Source organism: Vanellus vanellus, assembly GCF_965231255.1.
Source record: "Vanellus vanellus genome assembly, chromosome: 6".
NCBI classification, from domain to species: domain Eukaryota; kingdom Metazoa; phylum Chordata; class Aves; order Charadriiformes; family Charadriidae; genus Vanellus; species Vanellus vanellus.
The window spans coordinates 64394861-64417821 of NC_138911.1; the positions used below are offsets into that span (position 1 = coordinate 64394861).

Here is a 22961-nt window from a genome sequence, read left to right on the forward strand (position 1 = left end):
CTTCTCTGGAGATTTTCAAGACCCGCCTGGATGCAGTCCTGAGTAATGTGCTCTGGGCAATCCTGCTTTAGCAGGGGAGTTGGGCTAGATGATCTCTAGAGGTCCCTTCCAACTCTGAAAACTCCGTGATTCCGTGATTTTTTTTTTTTCATCCAGGATGACCAAAAAGCAGAGTTCGCTAATTCCTTAGAATTACCAATAAATAACTATAAATTAAAAAACGAGATCAGCCTCACTCAGCTGCACTGAACTGTGCCACTAATGTTTCTCACCCTCTCCAAGACCCGCAGCTCTACCGCTGCCATCCAAACACAAATGTTTCCCCAACCCCGCTGGCGCGCTGGGTACCCTCTTTCTGTGCCGCTCACTGCTTGTTCAAATCTCTGCTCATTTTCTCACCTCTCTCACCCTGTCGTGTTTCCATTAACATGAGATTATTTTTGCTCTTTTTCCCTTCAGTCTTCATATTGGATTTCATTTTAATTTATTTACTGACCTTTTCCCTCCTTCTAATGGTTTTGTTATTGAATGTCCGATACCACAAGAGACTAAACAGCTCTGTTTATGAGAAGTGCCCCTCAGGGTTTTGCAGGTTTGCTTTTATATCCTGCGACAAAATTCTGTATATTTGAGACCAGTCCTAGCCCCTGGAAACTGATGAAAAGCTCATTACTGATTCCAGAGGGACAGGATTGATCACTAAAATCAATGAGTCTCTAGGATCAAACTTTTTACAACTCCAGCTGACTTCAATAGCAGCCTCCCTTGTGCATCTGAGGACGCAATCCAAACCACAAATCAGTAAACAATTAATTGACCTATTTTTTAAGAGGATATGTCAGAGTTAATGGGCAACGTACTTAGGCAGCTCGAGGCAAAATTGAGGTCTCATGTTTTTAATGCTTCATATATTTATAGGTACTGAACTCTGAAGAAAAATGGTGATCATCGTCATTGTACATTCCTGTCAAAAACACAAGTCAGAGAATTTCACTGCGCCGATCTCAGTTAAAGCACATGTCAGAGAAGCATAAAGGGTTAATAATGCTCACATTTAAAATATAGTCTGTATTTACAGTCTGGATTTCGCTTAAGCCCCTCACTACAGGTTCTCTAAATTTCTCCTTTCAACTGCATAAACCTCTGCTCGCTTCTCTCAATATAAGTATGTAGAGAGTGTGACCAGATTTTGAAAGCCGTGAATTCTGTGGGTTTTTTTAATATTTTGTGAGATGCCTCAATATTCCTTTCATTTGCCCTTTTTTTTTTTTTTTCCCAAAACTATAAATAGAGCCTTCTTTCTGCAACCAGTCTCCAAAGGTCACCTTACAATGTTTTGCTATTTCCCGTATTAAGCAGCAATGCTTTTCAGCTGACATTCCAACTTCAAGTCATGCATATGAGCATGATGTGAGCTTGCTTCAGACCACAGTGAGAGGGCTGCAAACAAGACTGCTGTATAATTGCTGAGAAAAATAACATCCATTGTCAAAAAGGGCACTTCATCGAACAAAATTTAGCTGCATGAATACAAGTGTCTCCAAATATTTGGTTCATGCTAAAAATATAGCACATTTATTAAAAATAGATATTTATAAACATTGGTATGAACAGACACAGACGTTAAGCAAATGAGAAAGGAAGAATAACTGTGTAACGTATTTCTCCCAACATTTTATCAGGTTTAGGCAGACCTTGCTCAATGGAATTGCTTTTTTCATGATTGCACCATATGTTCATTCTAAATAAAAAGCTTGTCAGATTCAATGTAAGTAAAAGCAAAAACCAAGAGAAAAAAAAAACATTTGACCTAACAGACACGTGATCTGTGCTATGAAGCTATCTTTGAGTTCAATCTTTGCGGGTATACAGTATACATTTCTAGTTGTATATAGTGTACAGTTTCTTTCTTTTTTTTTTCTTTTTTTTTTTTTTTAAATTGTGTTAAAACGACATATCCCTGGTGGATTTTTTTCAAAGCTACAACTTACATAATTGCAGTCATTTTCCCCCAAACCGAAAACCAAAGGGAAAGGAAGAGGGCAGGACAGAAGAGTTAAGCTTGTTACTGTGTGAAAAAGTCTTGTTCAATTAATTGTGCTTCAGCCTTCGCTGCCTGCGGGCAGTGCTTTTATGATGTGTTAATATAATACACAGTCCATTCTGATTAAACAACTTGTCAATAGTCAGCAATGTTTGTAGTCACTCTTAACGGCCGTTTTATCTGGTCTATTTGCATGCCTTTTAGTTTACAACGTTGTGTAAATATACACAAAAATGATCACAATGAGGTTCAAAATTGTCCCAATAATTCCAAGCATTGCCAAGATGGTTTCTTCTTTGCTTTCCTTTTCTTGACTGCCTTTATCTTCTTCATTTCCGCTAGTGATTACCATCTTGGTAGCCAGTTTCTTTATCCTCCCCTTCAGGATAACCTAGATTTAGGAAGAAAAACATCAAAATGGATCGTTAGATTGAGTTTCCAAACTAATATTAATAGCGGAACCAACTGCAGATTTTTTTTTGCCCCATAATGTGTTATATTAAGAATTCGCTTTGAAAAGATTAGTATTTTTACTAGCGATTCAGTAAATGCTTAATTAAAATGATAGTTCGGCTAGCCTGTAGATTACTTATACCCCACGGTAACGCTCTGTTTACACGCCAGCAATCATCCGTAACACATACAACTCATCTGCAATGTCGTTATAAAACTGGTTAGAAATGTACCACTGAGGTGTGACTCCAGCGGCGTCCGCGGGGACTTTCCCTGCATTAGGGCCGCAGGAGACCACCTCATCACGTTGCGGAGACCCCAGATTTACCTCCGGTACCAATAAGCAAGTGGGTGAGGGAAGTCAAACTGGGAAGACCTCGTTTCTTTTTAATAGGGAAAAATCACAAAAGACAAAGGCATTTTGTCTCCTGACGAGAAGGAAGACAGTGGTGACTTCCTAATAAATAATTCAAAATAAAAGCAAAACCAAAATAACATCCATCTTGGCTTTTATTTTCCTCATTCTTAATGTACGATGAAAAGTTACTTGCAGTGCAGTGAGCTGAAATGTATCGATCTGCCTGCGGGGAGCACACAGCCATTTCCCAAGCAGCAGCCCCAGCCTCTGAAACGCTTAAAAAAAGAAGGTTCTTCCAAGGCGGGACCAGCCCTGACTGCCGGCACTGCTGGAACCACGAACTAAGAAGCTCCCTTGGTCTTCCAGCCAAGCGCTGAGACCTGGGCAAACATTTGATTGTTCCAATTAGAAATGGACAAATTCTATTGATCTGCGCTTATCTAACGCTGCAAAGTCTAATCTCACGGGCAAACCAGAGCGCCCCAGAAAACTGAAGAAGGTTGGCTGGTTTCCCAAAGCCAAGTGATCTGCCAACAGCTGGGTTCAGGCGATGCCCTGCTGTTGTCTCCCAAGCCGTAAACCTTACCCCTTGATGTTTCTGCTGCAGGAAGCAGTGGTAGGATGGAGAAAAAGTGCTGCCCAACAGCTCCTGCCCATAGGAAGGGTTTGGCTGGAGGAGAAAGGGGGCACAGGCACTTCCCTCATTCCTCCCTACGCTAACCAAAAAGGAAAAACCACCAGGTCCCATGCAGCGTGGATGTTCAGGGTGGTGAGAGCGCCTCCAGAAGGGGCCACCACCTGCGCGGGCACAATTCCTCCCCAGTGGGTATCACCAGAGGGGAGCCCGGACCTGCAGCTCCCCCGAGCTCCTGGGCTGCGCAGCCACGGAGCGGCGACCAGAGTACCGAAAGGATGGAAAGGAAGGGGAGAGGTGAGGAAATTCAGCAATGGAGAGGCAGAGAGGGAAAACAGAGAATCCAGACAAAACAACCTGTATTTTGTCACATCTCCAAGTTGTTCATATAGAGGGCAGCGAGTAACTGCTGCAACTTCCTAGAAAGGGCGTCATGGTTGAATTCCAGCAGGTACAAGTAGTTAGCGGTGAGTAAGGCAGAAGCGGGAGTCTGCGGAGGTGCCACCGGCCTTTACACTTACACATGCATTAACATTTATGTGCTTTGCCTTAGTGACACCAAGTGATGCAGAGGAAAACAAGAATGAGGTAGTCAATAACCTGAGGGCACCCACTGCAGACGCAAGTCAGCGGGCGCAGGGGGCGCCAGGCAGAGGTGTACTCCATCAGACATCAGAGTGTGCTCATCCAGCAGGTAACCTGCCCCAGGAGAGCAAAGCCTCAGAGGCACCAGGTACCTCCCGGGGATGCTGGCTCCCTGCTGCCCTCCTCCAGGTTCCCTTCCGGCTCTCAGAAACTCCCCGATCCCCACAGTTCCTCCAACCACAGCCACCCGCAACTCCTCCTGCAGGACCTACATCTTCTAGCAGCAGAAGGGCTTTGTCATATTTGCCCCCAGCTGGTGTCCATCTGGCATCTGCCCTCCCTATCTTATTAATTGCCATCATGCAGTCAGTGATATCTTAACAAGCAAATTGGCTCTGGGAAGTCTCAGGAGACTTCCTACCAAAGCCATTTACATTAACCTCACAACCCAAGTACATCCATTCCGTGTGGCACCAGACCACAAACCCCCATCCCAAGCTATGACATGCGGCCATTACTTCACCCACAAAGCCATGAATCATTTGGATACTGTGCTCTTTTCCCCTTCAGTAACTGGGAGGTTTTTCCTCTAGGCAAATGTTTGCATTTCACTGTTTGAAAAATCAAATGGGATAACAAATATGGTCTGATAAAATCGCAGGCCTGGAAGAGAAGGTTTTGAGGGGAGGGTGAGTTCCTTGCTGGCGGGTTCCCACAAGAGCTGAGTGCTCTTGATTCAGCACTCTTCCCACAGAAGCGTGGTCATACCCAGGCATCCTGTGGGTCAAGCCCTTCTGGCTCTGAAAAAAAAAAAAAAAAGCCAGAGAAGGAACAGTGGGTTGCTCTGCATCCCATGGTTTGGGCTGAGTTTCCCATTGACATCAACACAAACCCGCACACAGTAGTGCAGGGCCCCACCTGGGGCGGATTTGCAGATGCGCTGCATCCACCGACACTCTTACCTTGGGCACGGCAACTCTGCGCCACATGCGCTAGACAATCCTATTTCTAGGGTTAAAGTGAGCAGAGGCAGCACGGGGGCATCTGAACCCCTCTTATTAACATTTCCAGTCTTTTCCTAATAAATCCAAACTGTGCAGCATGAAGTTAGGGTCAAACTTTTCCCTGCAGGACACTGTGGATCCTAAAGTCAACATAGGTCTAAAAAGTAGTTAAATAATTCACAAAAGAAAAAAAAATATGAAAGGCTATTAGGTATAAAGACAAAGCCTCTCACTTAGGAAATCCTTGAGTTGCAATTTTTTTGGAAACTAAGTATTCTGGGGAAGTTCCACATTCCTGTCTTGTTATTAAAATCTTTTCCAGGCACCCATTATTGGTCACTGCGAGAGAGGGGGTTCCTGGGATGCACAATCTCTGATCTGAGGTTGCACAATCACTTTTCTGTTCTTTGCAAGTTCTAATTATTAACAAGAAGATACTGAATGGTTTCAAATCCAAACACCGCCAACGCAACTCATACTGCCAGGTTCTTTCTGTTCCACTACCGGTCCTTAACTGAGGGAGAAGGTCCCCAGTGCGATGCGGCGAAATATGCATGGAGAAGCTGGTGACCAGGGCCATGATGAGCATGAAGGCACAACAAGGAGGCGACAGCAGTTGAGAGTTTATGCATAGGCTGATGCACAGTGCGACTTGTTGGAAGTCATCTCTGTTGCTCCAGCCATGCCTATGTGCTTGCTGTATTTGGCTCACAGTATGATGCAGCCTGGGACTGCATGTACTGCATCCTTTTTGGATGAAATTACACCCAAAGATGTGCTCCAGGAGCTCTTCATGTGCAATAAAAACAATAAAAGAAACTTCAGTCCATGGAAACAGGGGTCCAGACAAAAGCTGGTCCAAAGGATTGCTCCAGCAGGTCCACACTGTTTGTTATTTATATATCACCTAAACTATAAGAGAGAGAGAGCACAATGGGCTTGGTATTAAGAGACATTTAACGTTCAAAGAGGACAAGACTAGGACCAAATACAATTATATTACTACTTTGCCAAATATAGCACTATGGAAATCAAGGTAAGTGTTGACTTTGAACTGTGGGGAGACCAGAATCAAAATTTCTTTTCCAAATTTAAGGACTAACCTTGGGAGAAGAGGAGCACTTTCCTATTGGCAGACTCAAGCCTTTAACCTTCACAGATCTCATGCTCAGAGCGGTATTTTGGCTGGATGGGGTTTGTGGGTGCTTTTTGCCACTGGGAAAATATTTGCTGTCAGTTTTAGTATAATTATCCCAATTAAGAAAATAGAAAAGTCTTCTGGCTTTCTGGGTACCTTTTTTCAGCCTTTATTATTCTCTTCCGGAAATTGATTTCATTTATTTGACATTGTTTCATGTTTTTAAGACTCTTATGACACATTGCTCCTTTTATTTTCTCCTGGTGAGACTTCACGCTTGTCGGAAACACTCCTTTTCCTTACCCAGAACTGCTGATGGAAATGCTGAGATGGGAGGGATAGAGAGCACTACATTTACCAGTTCTTTAATAACTATCCTTCTTATTTAATTACTACTTCGTTAGGAAAGCAGTTTCCTGCTACATCAAAATTAACGTGTTTCCTACTTCATTTTGTAAGATTCATTAACCTAACAACAGGCTTTTGAAAAGATACGTATTCTGAAAAGCTACCCATGAAAAAATATGTATTCCAAGTATTCTGCTTTGCACAGGGGAAAAAAGGACATTTCAGTGGTTGGGACAGTCCTTGCGCTATTCCTTTCCTGGCACCACTGCTGACTTCTTATATATCTATGGGAAATCCAGTCTCTCCCTGCCTCAGTTTCTCATCTGTGAGATTCTTTGAAGAACAGCCCAAACTATGTCAGAAAATGATCCACAACTACAGCGAGGCCCCACAAACCATTCCAAAAGAGGGAGATGCTAACATGAAAAATTTCCAATCCAACGGTGCTGTAAAATACATCCACTACCATCTATACCCACTACCCACTATACCAAAATACACCCATCCCCCGGATCTGTGGGACCTGTCGCCTATCACTGTCATTGCAAACAGTCCCACGAACTATGCGAAGCATCTCTTGCAAAAGGAGGTAATCCTTACTCGTCTCTTCCCTCTCAGCGTGAGCAGCGAGTGAGCTAAGCTAAAGGCGATGGCTCGGTGGCAGGGCTTGGGAAAAGGCAGCAGCAAGTGCACGTTTGTGAATTTACTGCAGTATGTTTGTCACGTCGAAGATACAAAGCACATCCCTCGCAAAGTACCTGCCTCGACATATCTGTCAGCTTTTAAATACGCTGGCACCTTGACTCGCTCTTGAAAAAAGTTTTGTAATCTTAAACCATTTCTCTTCTAAGTCCTTATTTATGAGGTCCCCAAAGAGGCTGTGAGCGGAGGGTGCAGCCAGCAGAAGCGGAGCTCCTGCGAAGTCAGAGGAGGAGAGGAGGGTCCGGGTTCTGCCGGGGGCCCTCAGTGCTCCTCCTGATGAGCCCGTGCTGTCGTGTATTATCTGGCACCTTGAAAAACAAGAATGAAAACTTCTGAAAGGCTCCCAGGGCGAGATGCTCGGCTAGTGCAAAGCAGCCTCCCTCCCCTGAGTTCAGCTGTGCTACCTCTGCTTACACCAGCTGAGGATCTGCCCCTCTTTTATTCAATCTAGCTTGAATATCAGCGAGCACAAATTTTGTATTCTTAATCCATAATCACAGACAATCACCAGCCAAATTATTTTGATATTTAAACTTGTTTACAGTCCCCAGGCTATTAGTTGCGATGACACATTAAGAGATAAGAGAGCTTTAATTTTCTGAGGATAGTTCCACCCTCTGGGGATAAGAAACACACAGCAGAAACTGGTTTTGATTAGCAAACTGAAGAGGGCACAGAAGTCATACAAAGCAGAGTGTGAGTTCAGATGCTGCTGGAGCTGACACCTTCCCTTATCTCATGAAGAAGTGCTTGGATTACCAAGCAGGGAGGAGAGGCTCCTCGAGGATTTAACCCCACTTGAACATCACGGCCAAGCGGAGTTTTCTTCCTTTCCTCCTAACAAGTTCTTTTAACCTCGTTTTTCTCCAAGGGGACCTGGGAAAGCTGGGTGCTCAGCTCAAGTCCCGGACAGTCCCCCGGCGAGATGCTGAGCAGGGCAGTGAAGTGGCTACCTCGCTACTGCCAGCCGCCCGTGGGAGAAAGGCAAAGGTATCAAACCCGTTTGTGCTCCTTAGCAGTCCTTATTCTAAGGATTACGTTGGCGCATTCTCACTTCTGTGGTGACTTTGTATCCTCGCACCTTCCTTGTGCCATTTTGACCGGGTAAAGTCCTCTCCTAAACTCCACTAACAAAATGTGCTCTCAGCTGTCAGTCAAGATCCTGCTCAGAGAAACACCGGCGGCAGTAGGGACACGCGTTTGCATTTATTTTTAGAGTTGGAATTTCACAGAACTGAAAGGCACCATGTAAATGCAAGATAAGGCTAAAAGAAACTCCGGGGCCATAAGAAGTGTCACTAAAAGCTCATTTAGACACAGCAGCTTGCGCAGGCGGTGTGCGGTACGTATGAACGGCAGATGAATCGAAATGAGGTGAGCAGAAGCGAATATAAGGCAAAAATCAGAATACCTGAGAAAAGCAGAGACCTGCCATAAAAGAAGGGAGAGGGGAGACAAGGAAAGGTGCCCAGAGAGAGGGGTTTTGTTAGAGAAAAAAGATCAGAAAGGGTACAAATGTGAGCCAGGTTCAATAACGCTTCCCAGCAGTGAGCAGAGACACCAGTGCCTAAAGCGAAGAGATGTCTCAGCGGAGAGAGGACACAAGCACTCGTGTAGTCCTCAAGCAGGGAAATAAACCCACGTCAGGCTGCTGCTATGCTGGCAGGTTTTAGTCAGTGGGAAATACGCGCTATTTATAGCACTACAGCCAGCGTATTTCCAAAGGTCTCGGCAATGTGAGGTCTCCTCTAGTATAAAGGGAAGCGCTCGGCAGCAAAGAGGTTATCCTGAGAGGGCAGAATTCAAATAAATAATGCATTATAGGGCTCATCCTGGTCCCTGCCATGGGTCTGATCCAGTTTCTTTTGGCCGCTGCTTTCGGCCCCCAGGCCGCTCAGAACTCAGAAGAGGTAGAGGACTCGCAGCACAACCTTCCTTCTCCTCATTTATGTCTCTGGGACCCCACACAACCCTGAAATGCTGAGGATACCTAAGCTCTATTAGAAAAAAAACGGATATTTTGAATCCAAGTGTCCCTTATCTTAGAGACAAAGCTATGATCTGTGTCAGAATAACAATCCTTAAATACCAGGCTGTTACTACAGCCCCTCCGTTACCTGCCTGTATGCAAACAGTGCTATCCATAGACACAAACAGCCTTTGGCTCCCCCACCTGCAGCAGGGTCTCCTGTACCAGGAGTCATAAGGCTTCACGAGTCCCAGTTTGTGAAAGAAAGCGACCTGGCTAAAACGGCAGTGAGTCACCCTTTATCCCATAGCTCTTTCCCCTTTGGCATGAGATGCACTACGAAGAATGAACTCTTGTTGGTCAAAATTAGCAATCTATTTAAAATGCAATTGGAAGCATTTACGATTCAAACTCCAAATGTCACAAATCCAGAGATGATGAATTTTCTGGCTGGGCCCAAACGGTGGTGAAATTTCAGTGTAAATCTTGTTGGGTTAGGCCGAACTATTTTGTGTTCATAATCCGTTTTCCTGATACACAAAACTCTGCCTGGTGCTAATGCTCAGAAATGTTTGACTCTCGGTTGGTACTGCAGCTCCCACTTGCCATTGTCCTCCTTTTAAAGACTCGGTATTTCTTTTCAGACCTTTTGAGTTGAAAGAGTATTTCCTTCCTCCCACTCTTCCTGAGATTAACGTCTGAGACCCTCTATCAGCAAGAAGAGAGGAAGAATGACGTGGTCTATATTTATTTTGCTTGCATGAATCCCTCTACAATGTGTGCAAACGTGCTGGTTCTAAAAACATAACTGAGGATGCGTGTACTCCATTTTCAGACAATTTACTGCTCTGCTGCAATGGACAGTTAGTGCTGAAAGACAGAAGTTGCATATTGTGGATGCAACGATGGGGAGCAGATCCCAGGCTCTCTCTTCATCTAGTGTCTGCTGAGCCCCGTCCTGCAGAACCCGGGGTGCTCCTGGCCCCAGAGCAGCAGCTGCACTGGGGAAGGAGAAGAAGAACCAAACACCAGCCCCAAACTGGTATTTTGTGTCTCACCACTGCTCCTTTCAAATCGGTGGGGAAAGGACAGCCAGAGCTCGCCCCAGTGGAGATTTCCCAGAACCGCCTTATAAGATGCCCAGTAAAGGCCAAACACGCCGCAGTGTCAATGGGCATAAAAGTGGCCAAATGGAGCCAGACCGTGGTACAGCTGATCAGGCGTCCCCTTGCCATTAGATAATGCCAAAGACGCTCAGCACAAGCATACAGTAATGCTTGCCCCACTGTACCTAACTAGAGTCCAGAAATCTGCAGGTCAAGACTTCCCCCCCCCCAGAGGAAGCATCTTTGGGTTTAATGCCGCTTTGTAGACTTGTTTTCTCTAAATTTGACTAACTGCTGTTTGAACTCATGTTATGATTTATTTTTTTTCTATACAGTGCCCTCTAGCAATGAGCTCAAAAGTTTATTTAAGGGACATCTGAAAAAGTATCCACTCGTTATTTGAACCTGTTACTTGCTTCCTCGTTACGCAATTTGAGAAACTGTGAGAAATTGGCTTTTATTCTGCAGGCTGCCTAGAATGCTGTCAGTCTCTTCCCATAGCCCTCTAGTCATCTTTGTTCAAGACTCAAAAATCCTGGTCTGTCTAGTTGCTCCTCATACAGAAGCTATTCCATGCTTTTGGTTATCTATCTTGCCTTTCTCTCTGCCTTTTCTAGCTCTACAAGGGGGTTTTGGCGCAACAAAGGACAAAACTCTTCTGGAATTAACGTGGAGCCTGTGCGCTACACCCTCAGAAGATGTATTGTTCTTACTCCAAAGATTTTATGATTTATACATAACAATGTTGGTAGAAGGGACACTTTTCATTTGGGGGCGGGGGAAGGCTAACTTCTCTGCTTCCCACACCCCAGAAATGATGATAGAATAAAGATTTGATGATAGAATAAAGATTTGAAGTTTGAAGTCAGAGTTCTCTCTCTTAGTCCTTTGCCCATCTTTCCTGAGCCTAAAAAAGCAGAACAACAAAAAAACTACAGTGAGCACAGCTGGATGCTGGTGTATTCAGTTAAAAATAGCTCTGTTTAAAAGCCTTAAATTTTTTAGTTTTGCCCAGACAGAAGTAGCATTAGCTGACATAGCTATGTGAAAGAATGAGATGTTAAAGTATCTGTTTCCGTCATTCTGGATCTCAGCACCTCATTTTCCATTTCAAGGGCATCTCCGGGGTTGTCTTTCAGGAGCAGAAATACATTGAAGGAAAAAATACAATACCCAAGTCTCAGCGAAAGACAGGTCTCCGTTATCTGCCAGAAGGCACATAACCTCTGTCACAAGCAATTTGAAGATCTGCCCTCACCACTGCACGTTGGAATGGAAACTGAGCTGCTTCAGAAGACATTTAAGAAATATTAAGAGACGGAAAAGTGACACAAATTTGTATTCATTTTTTTGCTATATAATATCTCCAAATTCAGCCAAGGCCAGGAGATAATTTGGCCCGTACCTCAGAAGTGACCTCTCCTTAAGAAACAGTTCGTTGGTACAGCAATAATCTAGAATCATTTCATTCCAACTATATCTTTATTCCGAATGTTAATTACAGCTACATTAAGGGACACTACAGCTAATTCTAGCCAACTGACACTTTCTGATTGAGGAAAGTTGTGTCCAGGATTTTTTTATAACTTTTTAAAATTTGGTCTGAAATGAGGCGTGCCAGCCGTTTATCTCAGGGATGGTATCTTCTGGGAAAAATTCAGTTTTGCTGTTTACAGGAATGATGCTTGGAAACCCATCATTGTTTTATCCATATAGAAACCTGACAACTTTTTCTATGAAATAGTGAAGTATCTTCACTGCATTAGCAATTTTATTGTGGCTGAGATGGCCTGATATAAGTGCTGAAGAAGGTGTGTTTATGTGTTTATTTTTAAGTGATCAGTTTTATAAAAGAATTTACCTCTATTGTAATTTTCTTCCTGTTTAATTACTCTCTTAGCTCAAAGTGTCTTTGCAGTACTTCAGTAGGTTGAAATGACATTGACAGTTGTCAATATGAACATTTGAATAGCAAAAGGTTTGCAGTTTGGTTTTCAAAAAGAAATTATTTAGGTTTTTTTTTTCTGGTTTTTTTTTTTTTTCTTTTTTGATTAATTTGCAAAGACCAAAAATGCCACAATTAAAGGTGATCGAGGATGAATTCAGCCTCCTTCTGTCCATGTGTTATCAGGTAGAGTTTTGTGCTATTCTGTCCACCAAATTCCAGCTTCAGTCAGGGCACAGTGCATTTGCCATAGAAGAGGAGAGAAAAAGAAAAAAGCTTTTCCTGTTGGATTCTTCTTTTTTTTTTTTTTTTTTTTTTTTTTTCAGAACTTCAAAGGTGGCAGGAGAGTCTGAGAAAAGGAGCAGCAGTCATTTGTCTGCAGGCGTGAGATGTTGCCCTGAGGAACGGGGCAACTCGTTCAACACCACGCTTTTCAAAGCTGTTCCCCTCTTCCGTATTTCTGGGAGTCTACCTTGGGCTTGGAGGCTTGAATATCCGAAAGTGGCGAGTACTGGCCATTGCAGTGGGAGCCAATGGGAGCTGCAGTACTCAAAATTACATCAGGCACCCACAGTTATGGATACTTGTGATCTTAGTGGGTTTTGCCGTAGGTTACCAGCTCTACTAGGGAGTAATGATACCCAGAAATGCTGTTAAGGTGCTGTAAATGGGAATAAGTCCGTGTTCGCACGTGGCAAGGACCTGCATGGTGGAACACCCTGGAATGCCCCAGCGGGAAAGAATTTTGCCTTCACGGCAGAGTGTGAGCTATGCATTGAAGAGTGAAAAGAAAATCAAGTATTGAAGTCACAAAGTGTGTCATCTATTATGCGCACCAAGCGAGACTCGGATCCTGGGCAAAAATAGTCTGTGACTGATGCACCTGTGCAAGGTGGCAAATTAATGGAGTAGAGACAATTTCACTTGCAGCATTTCTTAACTTCAAGTGCTGAGCTGTGCAACCTTGATAATGTTCTTTTCACATACTGTTTTGTGTGTAATTATTACCTATATCAGCCCAAATTTAAAAATAGAGCACTCCCCCGTTGGATGCCTCTTATAGGACACGGTTACAGCTGACTCTTAAAGGTGCCGATAACCTGCAATTCATGCTGAAGGCTGCTGGCACTGTGACAAAAATCTGAAACTTCCAAAGCCTCTTTCAAAGTCCTGGGATGAGCGTTCAAAACCAGAGGCGGCCAAAAATCCCTTCCCGCTTTTAAAATATTAGACCTAATAAGATAAAATAACAGATAATTTGAGGAAGAAGCCAGTTTCTAAAACCAAGTTATCAAAGTAGGATAACACTGCAGGCAACCGACTCCCACACCTTTTATCATCATCATTAGTCATTTATATTGCAGCAGCATGTGGCAACCCCTGCTGACGTCTGGGCTAGAAACCAGACACAGAGAGCGAGAAGGGTACCCGGCCCGAGCAGCTTACAAAATTACAACAGTGCAAAATACGGGAAGGAGGAGAGGGGGGAAGAACAGAAGGTTGAAGCGAGTTGCTGAAGGTTGATTTGCACGAAGCCAGCACAGCCAGGAGAGCCAGGCCCTCCATCCAGGCGAGCAGCTGCCCCTCTGGCTTGTCCTCAGAGCAAGCACGGTGCGCGGGAGAGGCGGCAGCTCCACTTGCGCAGGTCCCACGCTCCTGGGGAAATGTCGTGGTTTGGGGCTGGACTGGCCACTGAAATGAATGACAGATGGTCTCCCCCACCTCTCCCCCTCCAGGGAGAGGGGGAAGAGAGAGAGAGAGACTTATGAGTTTAAAAGAGAACTAAACTACTTCAATGGAGATATTAATAAAATAGTAATAAAAAAAATGAAATATATACCATACATACAAAACCAGTATCAAGCTCCCAGGATGACGATTGTGTCACTGACAGGCACCGACTGGACTCAGTGACAGACGGGAACTGAACTCGGGATATGGATTCAGGAATGCACAGATCGGGATCAAAGGCAGATGAACAGACAGGGTCCTCCTCGGATGTTGGCCATTGAAGAAAAAAACCTGACCCTTTGATCCCTCAGCTTTTATACCGAGCATGAGGCAGATGGGATGGAACACCCTGTTGGTCAGTTTTGGGTCACCTGTCCCATCTGCTCCTCCCCGCAGGTGGGACCCCACTATGCTTTTCTGCTTCAGACCCTCCATCGGGGCAAATAACAAAGTGAGCTGCCCTTGGGTGTTGGAGCAATAAGTATGAGCAAAAGCCTTTCTGCATACCATTCCTTGGCATAAATTATAAACAATCAGGTCTTATCGCTCTGGAAGCAGACACTGTCTTACAAAATACGCCATTAATTTCAGAGAGTTCGGTTATAACTAGTTCGAGTTCTAACTAGAAGCAGCTTAGCTGCAAAGTAAAATTACTGAACAGAAAATTGGTTCTGTTTTACCTCGAACCAGGAGAGGAAACAAGCTGCCTTTGCGGGGAGTAGCATATATGGGAAAACATGAGTGAGGTGACACCTCTTCAGGGCTCAGGGTAGAGTTCTGTGGCACAGCAGAGAAGTGGGATTCAGGAGTGAAAAGGTCATGACTAAGCCACCAAATTCTCTGGCAAGGCCATCAGGATGGGCAGTGAAGAAAGGAGAATGGGAAGAGCTGGATTTCCTAACCCCTGTGCACTGGCACCTTGCTATGGCAAGTGCTCACTGTCACAAGTTGTGGATGTCACAGAGTCACAGAATGGTTGTGGTTGGAAGGAACCTCTGGAGGTCACCTGGTCCAACCCCCCTGCTCAAGCAAAGGCCACCTACAGCCAGCTGCCCAGAACCTTGTCCAGACAATTTTTCGATGTCCCTAAGGGTGGAAACTCCACAAGCTCTCCAGGCACCCTGTGCCAGTGCTCGGTCACCCTCACAGTAACGTGCTTCCTGATCTTCAGAGTTTCCATTGTTCAGCAGAGGATGTCACCTTGCATATGGAGCACAGCCATTTGGATTCGTTTGTTTTTTTTTTTTTTGTCCTATGGCTTATTCCTATTATCTTTAAAAAGATACAAATGATGTGCCTATAGATCTGGAGAGATTATTTGCATATGTCTTACCGCTCTGTGCAGCATGCCTAACTACCCACGTTCTTTCTCTGTCTGCAGTGGGTACCGTACTACACAAGGAACATATTTTGATAGCTAATGTAATGCAACATACACACCATGGTGCCTCAAGCTCATGGTAAATTGTATCTGTTTATATGATGCATCTTGACATACTCTAATGTAGTGCCAGTAATTTAAAACAATGCCTGTATAAAATGTGAATAAGACCAAGAACATAACCACAAAACTAAAAATATTTCAATGCTTTCTTACATTAAGAGTGTTCAGTAGCATATTGATAATTCTTCTTAAGAATTTAGGGAGAGGAATGTATATTTTTCTATGCCTTTCTTCAATGGACACCAAGCCAAGTTCTGTTCACAAAATCTTGAGTAAAATTACTGTTAAATGGAAAGTTAATCCGGATTTATGCCCCCAGAACAAAGCGCCAAATTTAACCCTGATTTTTTTTTTTAACATGTAAGGGATTCTTTAAAAATATTGCTTGCAATAAAGGGGCTGCTAATAAAAAATAAAAAAATCATAGTGCCTGAATTCTGCAAAACTGGTCCTTGGAAATGATTGGGTGTAAGTCCCAGCATCCTTATGACACACAGGGAGAGCACTGAGTCCCACTGAACTGTTGTGTTAAGTAAATGAATAACAACGTGCCTAGAAAGAGTAGGTTGTTAATGTTTCCTTCAACTTGACTTTAAAAACAAAGTGTCTATCTGTTATGAATTGTTGCCCAAGATATTGTGCTTGTTCACACAGACCTGTTTTCACTTCTAGCAGCTGTCACAACATCCCTATAGGACTGATGCTTTCTTGATTAAGATACTTTGCTCACATTTGTAAAGTATCCATTTGGCTCTATTCATATTTTTAGAGCCAAACGGTCCTCTAGGGAGATATTTATCCATTTCTTCCCCTTTTATGCTGTAAGGCAGCATCCAGGAGTGCTGGGGTGAGGTGACTGGGAGCAACAAGCATACCAGTAAAAAAAAATAAAACTTGTGGTCATGGACCATGTAAAACCCATATAAGATAGCAGCCCTGTGGCAGAACAATGCTCTTCAGGATCTGATGAGAGGAAGGACTTTCACTCACAAAGCAAAATTTGGAGATGAGCGGTAATCATAGAAGAGATATTTAGGTATTGCCAGTTCATGACATTTAAAGAAATTCTAATAGAAAGAAAAAAATTGAAGATCCTGCATGAGTCACATACCTGGGATTAAAAAATAAAGTAAAAAAGGCACTTGGCCCAAACTTCTCCAAAGGCCGTTTAAGGGCTAATTTAAAAGACTGAACTAAATATTAGTTCTGGTTAACCTGAAAACTCTGATCTGAATCATTCACATCTGAAGAAAAACTTCTGGATTCACTTCACTATGTAGGAAAGAAATGGAAGGCTGAATGATGGGCAAAAGTCAGTGCTGATTCAACGTGGACTGAGATGTGATGCCTTCTAGTGAATACTCACAGGCACCGGTAAACATAATTGACTTATTCAATGATACCATAGCATTCCTACATATTATGATTTCAGAAACTATCTGTAATGTGAATTAATCAGGCAGTTATACTCATTAATGTTAGATGTGAAGAGAATAAGAAAAAATGAACGTGCAAAGTGCTTTAAAATACAGTGCCACTTTACCATCCATCCAGAAAACCTGAGGTGGAGCAAGATGCAAAACTTTATCTAAATTCATGAAGCCGCCCATTGAAGCTCCAGAGAACCGAACTCTCTGTCTCGGTTTCCAGATCAGTACCCTATTCTTTGGACCACACCGTCTCTCTGAACCATGTGGTTTAAGCTGATGCAGCTCAGCTTCAGTTTATACCGGCTGAAGTCTTGCAGCATAAGCTTTTTAACAAGTCACTTTGCAGCACCAACAATTTAATTCAGCTTAACAGAAACATAGAAATAGAAACAGTAAAATGTCTTTTGACCTTTGCTGTTGGCTACAATCAAACCCATGCAATAGAAAGAGCAGAGAGGAAATGTAAGACATATGCTCAAGAAGATGAAAGAAATGTTTGGGCACGTAACACAGTACATTGAAGAAAATATTCAAGAAGAATTCATCCTGTGGAAAATACTATTCCTATAAGGCTACAAGGGTCAGTGTCATCTTAGATTATGCACTGTACAAGTGCTAGCCACAGGAGAAGACCCACCCACAGGCCCTGCACTCTTGGGCAGGAGGTCACTAAACACTAGCAATTGATCTATGGCTCTAGAAACTCCAAGGAAGGGCACAAAAAAACCCAAATAAAATGCACAGATTTCCTTTTTTTTTTTTTTTTGCTATTATACATACTATTTTGCTAAAGAAGATTAATAAAGCAGTAAGAATGACACTGTCCTGTTAATTCATTGTTAGTCAGTATCAATGACGAATGAAAATAAACTAACACAGCTCAGAAAAACATCCTTAAACTAAATTCCTCTCCATTTCCTCCTGATGCAGAAGCAACCTTCCAAAGATTTGTCTTTGTTTGAAGTCATTTTTCTCCAGAGACTTCCCAGCTGGTTAGCTGCATTCACACAAGCCTGTCTAACCTAAGAGCTCAAGCTAAGCCCTGTTTTGCTTATCCTGTCAGCCCTCAGCTTCTCCCAAACATCACTGACACAGGCAACATATCCACCCCTTGTTCTCCTCACGGGGTTTCTGACTTTGTGTCACGCTCTAAACCACTCTTTTTTTACGCTGAAGGTGCAAGCCACGTTGCCCATGCCACAGGTCCAACAAGGGACATCCTTTTGTCACCCAAAGACTTTTTCTGTTGAGTTTGGCGTTGGCATTGCCTCGGTCGGACCACAGACCTGGCTCTGCATCTCCGGAAGCCTTTTGAGTTGCAGTCTGACATTTGAACCACACTTTTCGATTCCTTAGATCTCCAGATGCCAAGCACACTCCAATAATTCACATCGAAACTTGGCCCAGTGACTGGTGACTGAAATGCAGCCAGCTGTCAAGTGAAGCACAGGCAGTTAAAACCAAAGAGCCAAGGCAAAGGGTCCAGAAGAGAGGAAGGGATGAAGATTTTTTTTCTGAAGAGAAAGCATATGGCAAATTTATATAGGGAAATGTCTTATTCCGTGAATCAAAAGACATAAGCTTTCATTGCCAAAAACTGGAGAGCCTAAAAGCTCATAACTCTACAGTAGTACAGCAATTATATTAGCTTTCCTGTATTTTAAAAACCTGAGACAAAAGTTTAATGCTTCTGACTTTGCTTTTTAAATAGAAAGTGAGAGCTACACTAAAAAAACCTCCAATTTAAAATCTCAGCGGGGTTGACAGCTCTGTTGAAGAAGAAAGCTTTTTCACGGTACAAGCTTGTGGGTTGATTTTAATAATGGACATTTTCTTTCCATAGATCCAATATTTGTATTCTTTTTGTTATTTGAAAACCTGTCTGGGGACACACAAATCTGTCTGCAACATAATTACACTTGCTGACATTTCATGCCTATAATCAGATTAGGACCTATGGCAGCAGCCATAGGAAAACTGGACAATCTATTCTGCGTGGGTGGGTTAGTAAGAAAGGCTCCAGTTACTTTTCCAAAAGGATAATCTGTTTTATGAAGAAGAAATTAATTCTGTCAAGTTTTCAGGAAGCTAAGGTTTGGCCAGGAGCAGTTTTTGGCTTATTTCTGAAAGAGAACAGTCAGAGGACTCGCGAGCCTGTCTTTCCAAGCCCACGGCTCTCTTTCTTCCAGTTGCTCCCAATTCTTTCTTCCTTTCTCCAGTCCTTTCTTCACTGGAGCTTGCTTGGGGGGTGCAAGCCAAAGCAGGAGCTGCTGGCTGGCAGGGAGAGGTTGCAGGTAGCTTGCAGAGCAAAGCAGCGTCGCTGCGGCTCCCTTTGCTTGGGGGGGGGGGGGGGGGGAAGGAAGAAGGATGTAGGCTTGTGGAATCCTTCCAAGAGAAAGCTTAGGGTTGTACGACTCCAAGCTACATTCAAACCCCCACAAATAATCCAAGAGTCAGGCTTTTTATGGAAACCCACTGGCGGTGTTTTACTTTGAATACCGCTGCTTCTTGGACTACAAATGTCAAAAGCATATCGGTAGTGATGCGCTGCTGCAGGCTGGCCTTGGGAAACCCTTCCTAAAAATCTGTCAGTGAGGCTGGGTAACTTCCCTCTGCTGACGAAGTCATCCGCTCAGGTCACAGCCACACTCTCTGCACTCTCCCTGGGGCGAAAGTAAACATTACTGAGGAGAAAACCTGCCTGACTTACAAATGCATGGCACTTCACCACATGCAGGTATTTGCAAATAATTAAGGAACAGAACAGCTTTCTCATAGATAGCTGCATGCCAACCGTGCTCTACCAGCGTGAGGACTCTGCCACCCTCCGTACACTTCACAGCCAGTTAAGAACAAACTCTTCCACGCCGCGCTTGCAATAACATTTTTGCTGTATGCTGTTGCCTGTCGCAGGAAGGATGGCCCAGTGACCAAAGCACCAGGTGGCACTGGGAAGTAACGGCCTCTGGGGTCCCAGGGGGGCACCTGCACCCTTTGCAAGTGGGACATTGGTCAGCATGAACAACCCGGGCTCTGAGAAACTGCACCTCCGTCCTCCTCGCTCATTAGCACTCTTTTCCCAGGTTGGTGCTGCCAGGAGGATGCTGTGCAGAGCTACCAAACATTTCATCCAAGCACCAGATTTCCATCTTGTCGAAGCATGGTATGGGCTGCTTCTCCTTCACTGTTGCCAGGTGGCAATTGCTAACCAGGAAAACAGGGATTTGCAAAAACGACTGCTCATCATAGATGGCAGATTGCCCTCTCTCAAGAGCCGTAACCCCTCTGTTAGCACGAGTCTCTGTTGCCTTCCTTCTGTTTTCTCATTCCTGACTTCTTGTAAATTCTAATTTTGGGGTTTTTTTCCTGTGTTATTTTGCTGCCAAAACAGTAAACACGAGAAGATTACTGTACGTCTCATCAAAGGAAGATTTACAGATGTTTGGTTTTCATTATTTTGTTATAACTTTACACATTTTTTTTTTAACAGCACAGTAAACAAAGCATTTAAAACCTCCCAAACGTGGGGCTTAGATTCCTCCTGTTCCAACTTGCAGTCATTTATAACTGCCACCGGCTATATCTCTGCTGCAGTCATAGGACTGCTGCACACATAACCGTGCCCAAGACAGCTCCAACAGAGCCAGGTGGGAGCAGAAGTCTCCCAGAAAGTACAAGGAGCCCGCACCTCCGTGAGGAGCGGATATGTGAAACCACAGGCACTGTCCTGCTACATCCATTAGATGTTCTCCCAAGCCCACGTCCTACCACCTTTCCTCTGCATTTTGCTTAATCCAGCTAGATCAACACAGGCTGGGTACGTTTAGACAGGTTGTTTAATACGAGTGTAAACAAACACCCTAAATGGAGATTGGCAGTCATTTTATGAGGAGGAAGAAGAAATCAGTTCCTTTCATTGTCGATCATTTTCACAGAGTTTTGTGGCTGACAAACAGGCCGTTTGAGTGAAACTAAACAAGACGTGTGCTAAATCTCGGAGGTACCCAGTTGCAGAGCAGCTCTGCTAATACCAGTGGAGATCTGCGTGCAAAGGCACTGTGCAGAGACACAGAGATATGCCCTGAGCATTTGCTGAAGCCCAAAGTATGCGGCAGATAAATGTCTGAAGCAGGAAAAGAATGGAAAGAAGGTTTCAGGTAGAGAAAGAGCAAAGCCACAGTCTGTTCATATTTTCTACCACAGCAGCTTGTACCGGTGGTGATGATGAAACCAGCCAGTGGTGTGATCCAGCTGTGGAAGAAATCAGTGGCACAATTGTCCCTGACTCCACCAGGCACCAGATTAGGCTTTGAACGCAAAAGTCGTCCAGACAGGCAATAACGGCAGAAACAAAAAAATACTTTTTCATAACTAAATCACCCAAATTGCAGCATATATATTGACTCCTTATCCCTGTGTTAGCTCCTGCAAATGACCCACACAGTAAGTTTTCAGCTCCGGTAGCCTCAAAGAAGAGGACCATGTGACAACGAAGATTCGCAGAAAGTCCCTTTCTTTCTGCTGTCCTACTCTCATTTAGTAACAGCTTGTACCCAGAACAGCCCCTGCCTCGCGCTGCAGCATTGCTTTCTAGCTTAGGTATTTAAGGAAAAATATAGATACACCCACAGAGACATCAGCGAAGATCAGTGGCAAACGATCTTCACTGCAAAAAACATTAAAATAATGAAAGTATTAATCATTCATACCAAAAACCAACATAAAAATCCACATGGAATGCTGACAACTGGGACCAGGTAGGCGGTAAAGCAGCCAGTGAAACTAATTACTCAACTCTTGGTCACCTTTTGTTGTTCTGTGTGCTCGCGGAGTTAGTTGTGGAAGTTCCAGTGTCTCTCACTGTTTGTACAGTATCTATCACTGTCAGGCCCCGATCACAATAACCCATAATAGCTGCAATCGATGTGATAAGCACAGGACAAAAAGGCTCCCGGATTTGAAGCACAGCCTCCTCTTGGGTAGAGTTCACATTCTCAGAGGGGCTCATGCTAAGCCTTGCAGCCGTCCTGAGCGCCTGCAGCTCCTGCGGGTGCAGGAGGGCCAAATCCTGCCCACGGCTGCCAGAAGCAGCTTCTGCTGCTGCCTCTTGTCCACAGCCAAGCAGAACTCCGAGCTCTGCCAACCCTTGTTGCTCTCCAGGCGTCCGTCAGAACCTGAATTGCAAGTGTGCTACAACAGATCCGAGAGGTTTCCTTTGAGCTCCTGGTCCTACACAAGCATAAATCGATGCATTTATTCTGTTCTAGGTTATGTGGAAAGCATCCGCCTTGCCTATTTGTGGGTGTTTCACCCAATCAAGAAGCTAGAAGAAGTAGGCCCAGCTCCCGAGAGGGTTAAGCCAGTCAAGCCACATCAGTGAACTCTGTCTGAAAGCACAGAGGTTGTTTGGCATATATCTTAAACTGTCAGGAGGAGCAGCCAGTGAGCAATGCAGCTCTTGACCTGTCAGCACAATACAGATCATTTACATAGCTTTTTACAAACATTAACAGATTAATCCCCACCTTGGGACACACAAGCAAGGTTCAGTAGCCCTGACGAACAGATCTGGAAGCTGATTCATGCAGCGGTTGTAACCTGATTTCCAGGAGAAGCCACCATCTTTACACCTTATAAAAGCAGAGAAGGGGATGGGACTTCACACCTCCAGACCAGGAGAAAAAGAAGCGTGAAGCAGATAGCAGCTTTGGCCCAGCCATTTGCGTCTGAGGGAACTGAGGCTATGGTGACTTTCCCTAAGTGCAGATTTCTTGGCTCCTCTTCAATTGGCACCAGCTGTGACAAACCCAGGAAGGATGGTAGCTCTCACCCCAGCTCCGAGGACGCAGGCACCTTCATGTGCAAAGCACCACATTTCACACCCAAAGTGTAAAGCAAATCAAGCAGCTGAAGAGGAAAAGCCTTACCTGGTTGCAATTTCCTTACCCAAACAGCTATCCCAAGCATCTCAGCCCACTGCATTTCAGCAGGATCTCTTTCTGAAAGCAGTAGCAGTCATCATACACTAGCACATGGGTGAAAGTCGAGTACTGTGCACAAGGATTGGGCT

At 44.1% G+C, this 22961-nt stretch overlaps 1 protein-coding gene across 1 annotated transcript in view; it reads right to left on the reverse strand.

Moving 5' to 3' along the window:
• Positions 1 to 2249: 2249 nt before the first annotated feature.
• Positions 2250 to 22961, reverse strand: part of TUNAR (transmembrane neural differentiation associated intracellular calcium regulator) — a gene marked incomplete at both ends in the record, with an annotated part of 29564 nt that continues 8852 nt past the window's right edge. The window contains one exon of the mRNA XM_082485320.1: positions 2250 to 2435. Coding sequence (XP_082341446.1) covers positions 2250 to 2435 — 186 coding nt within the window. The remainder of the gene's footprint in view (positions 2436 to 22961) is intronic.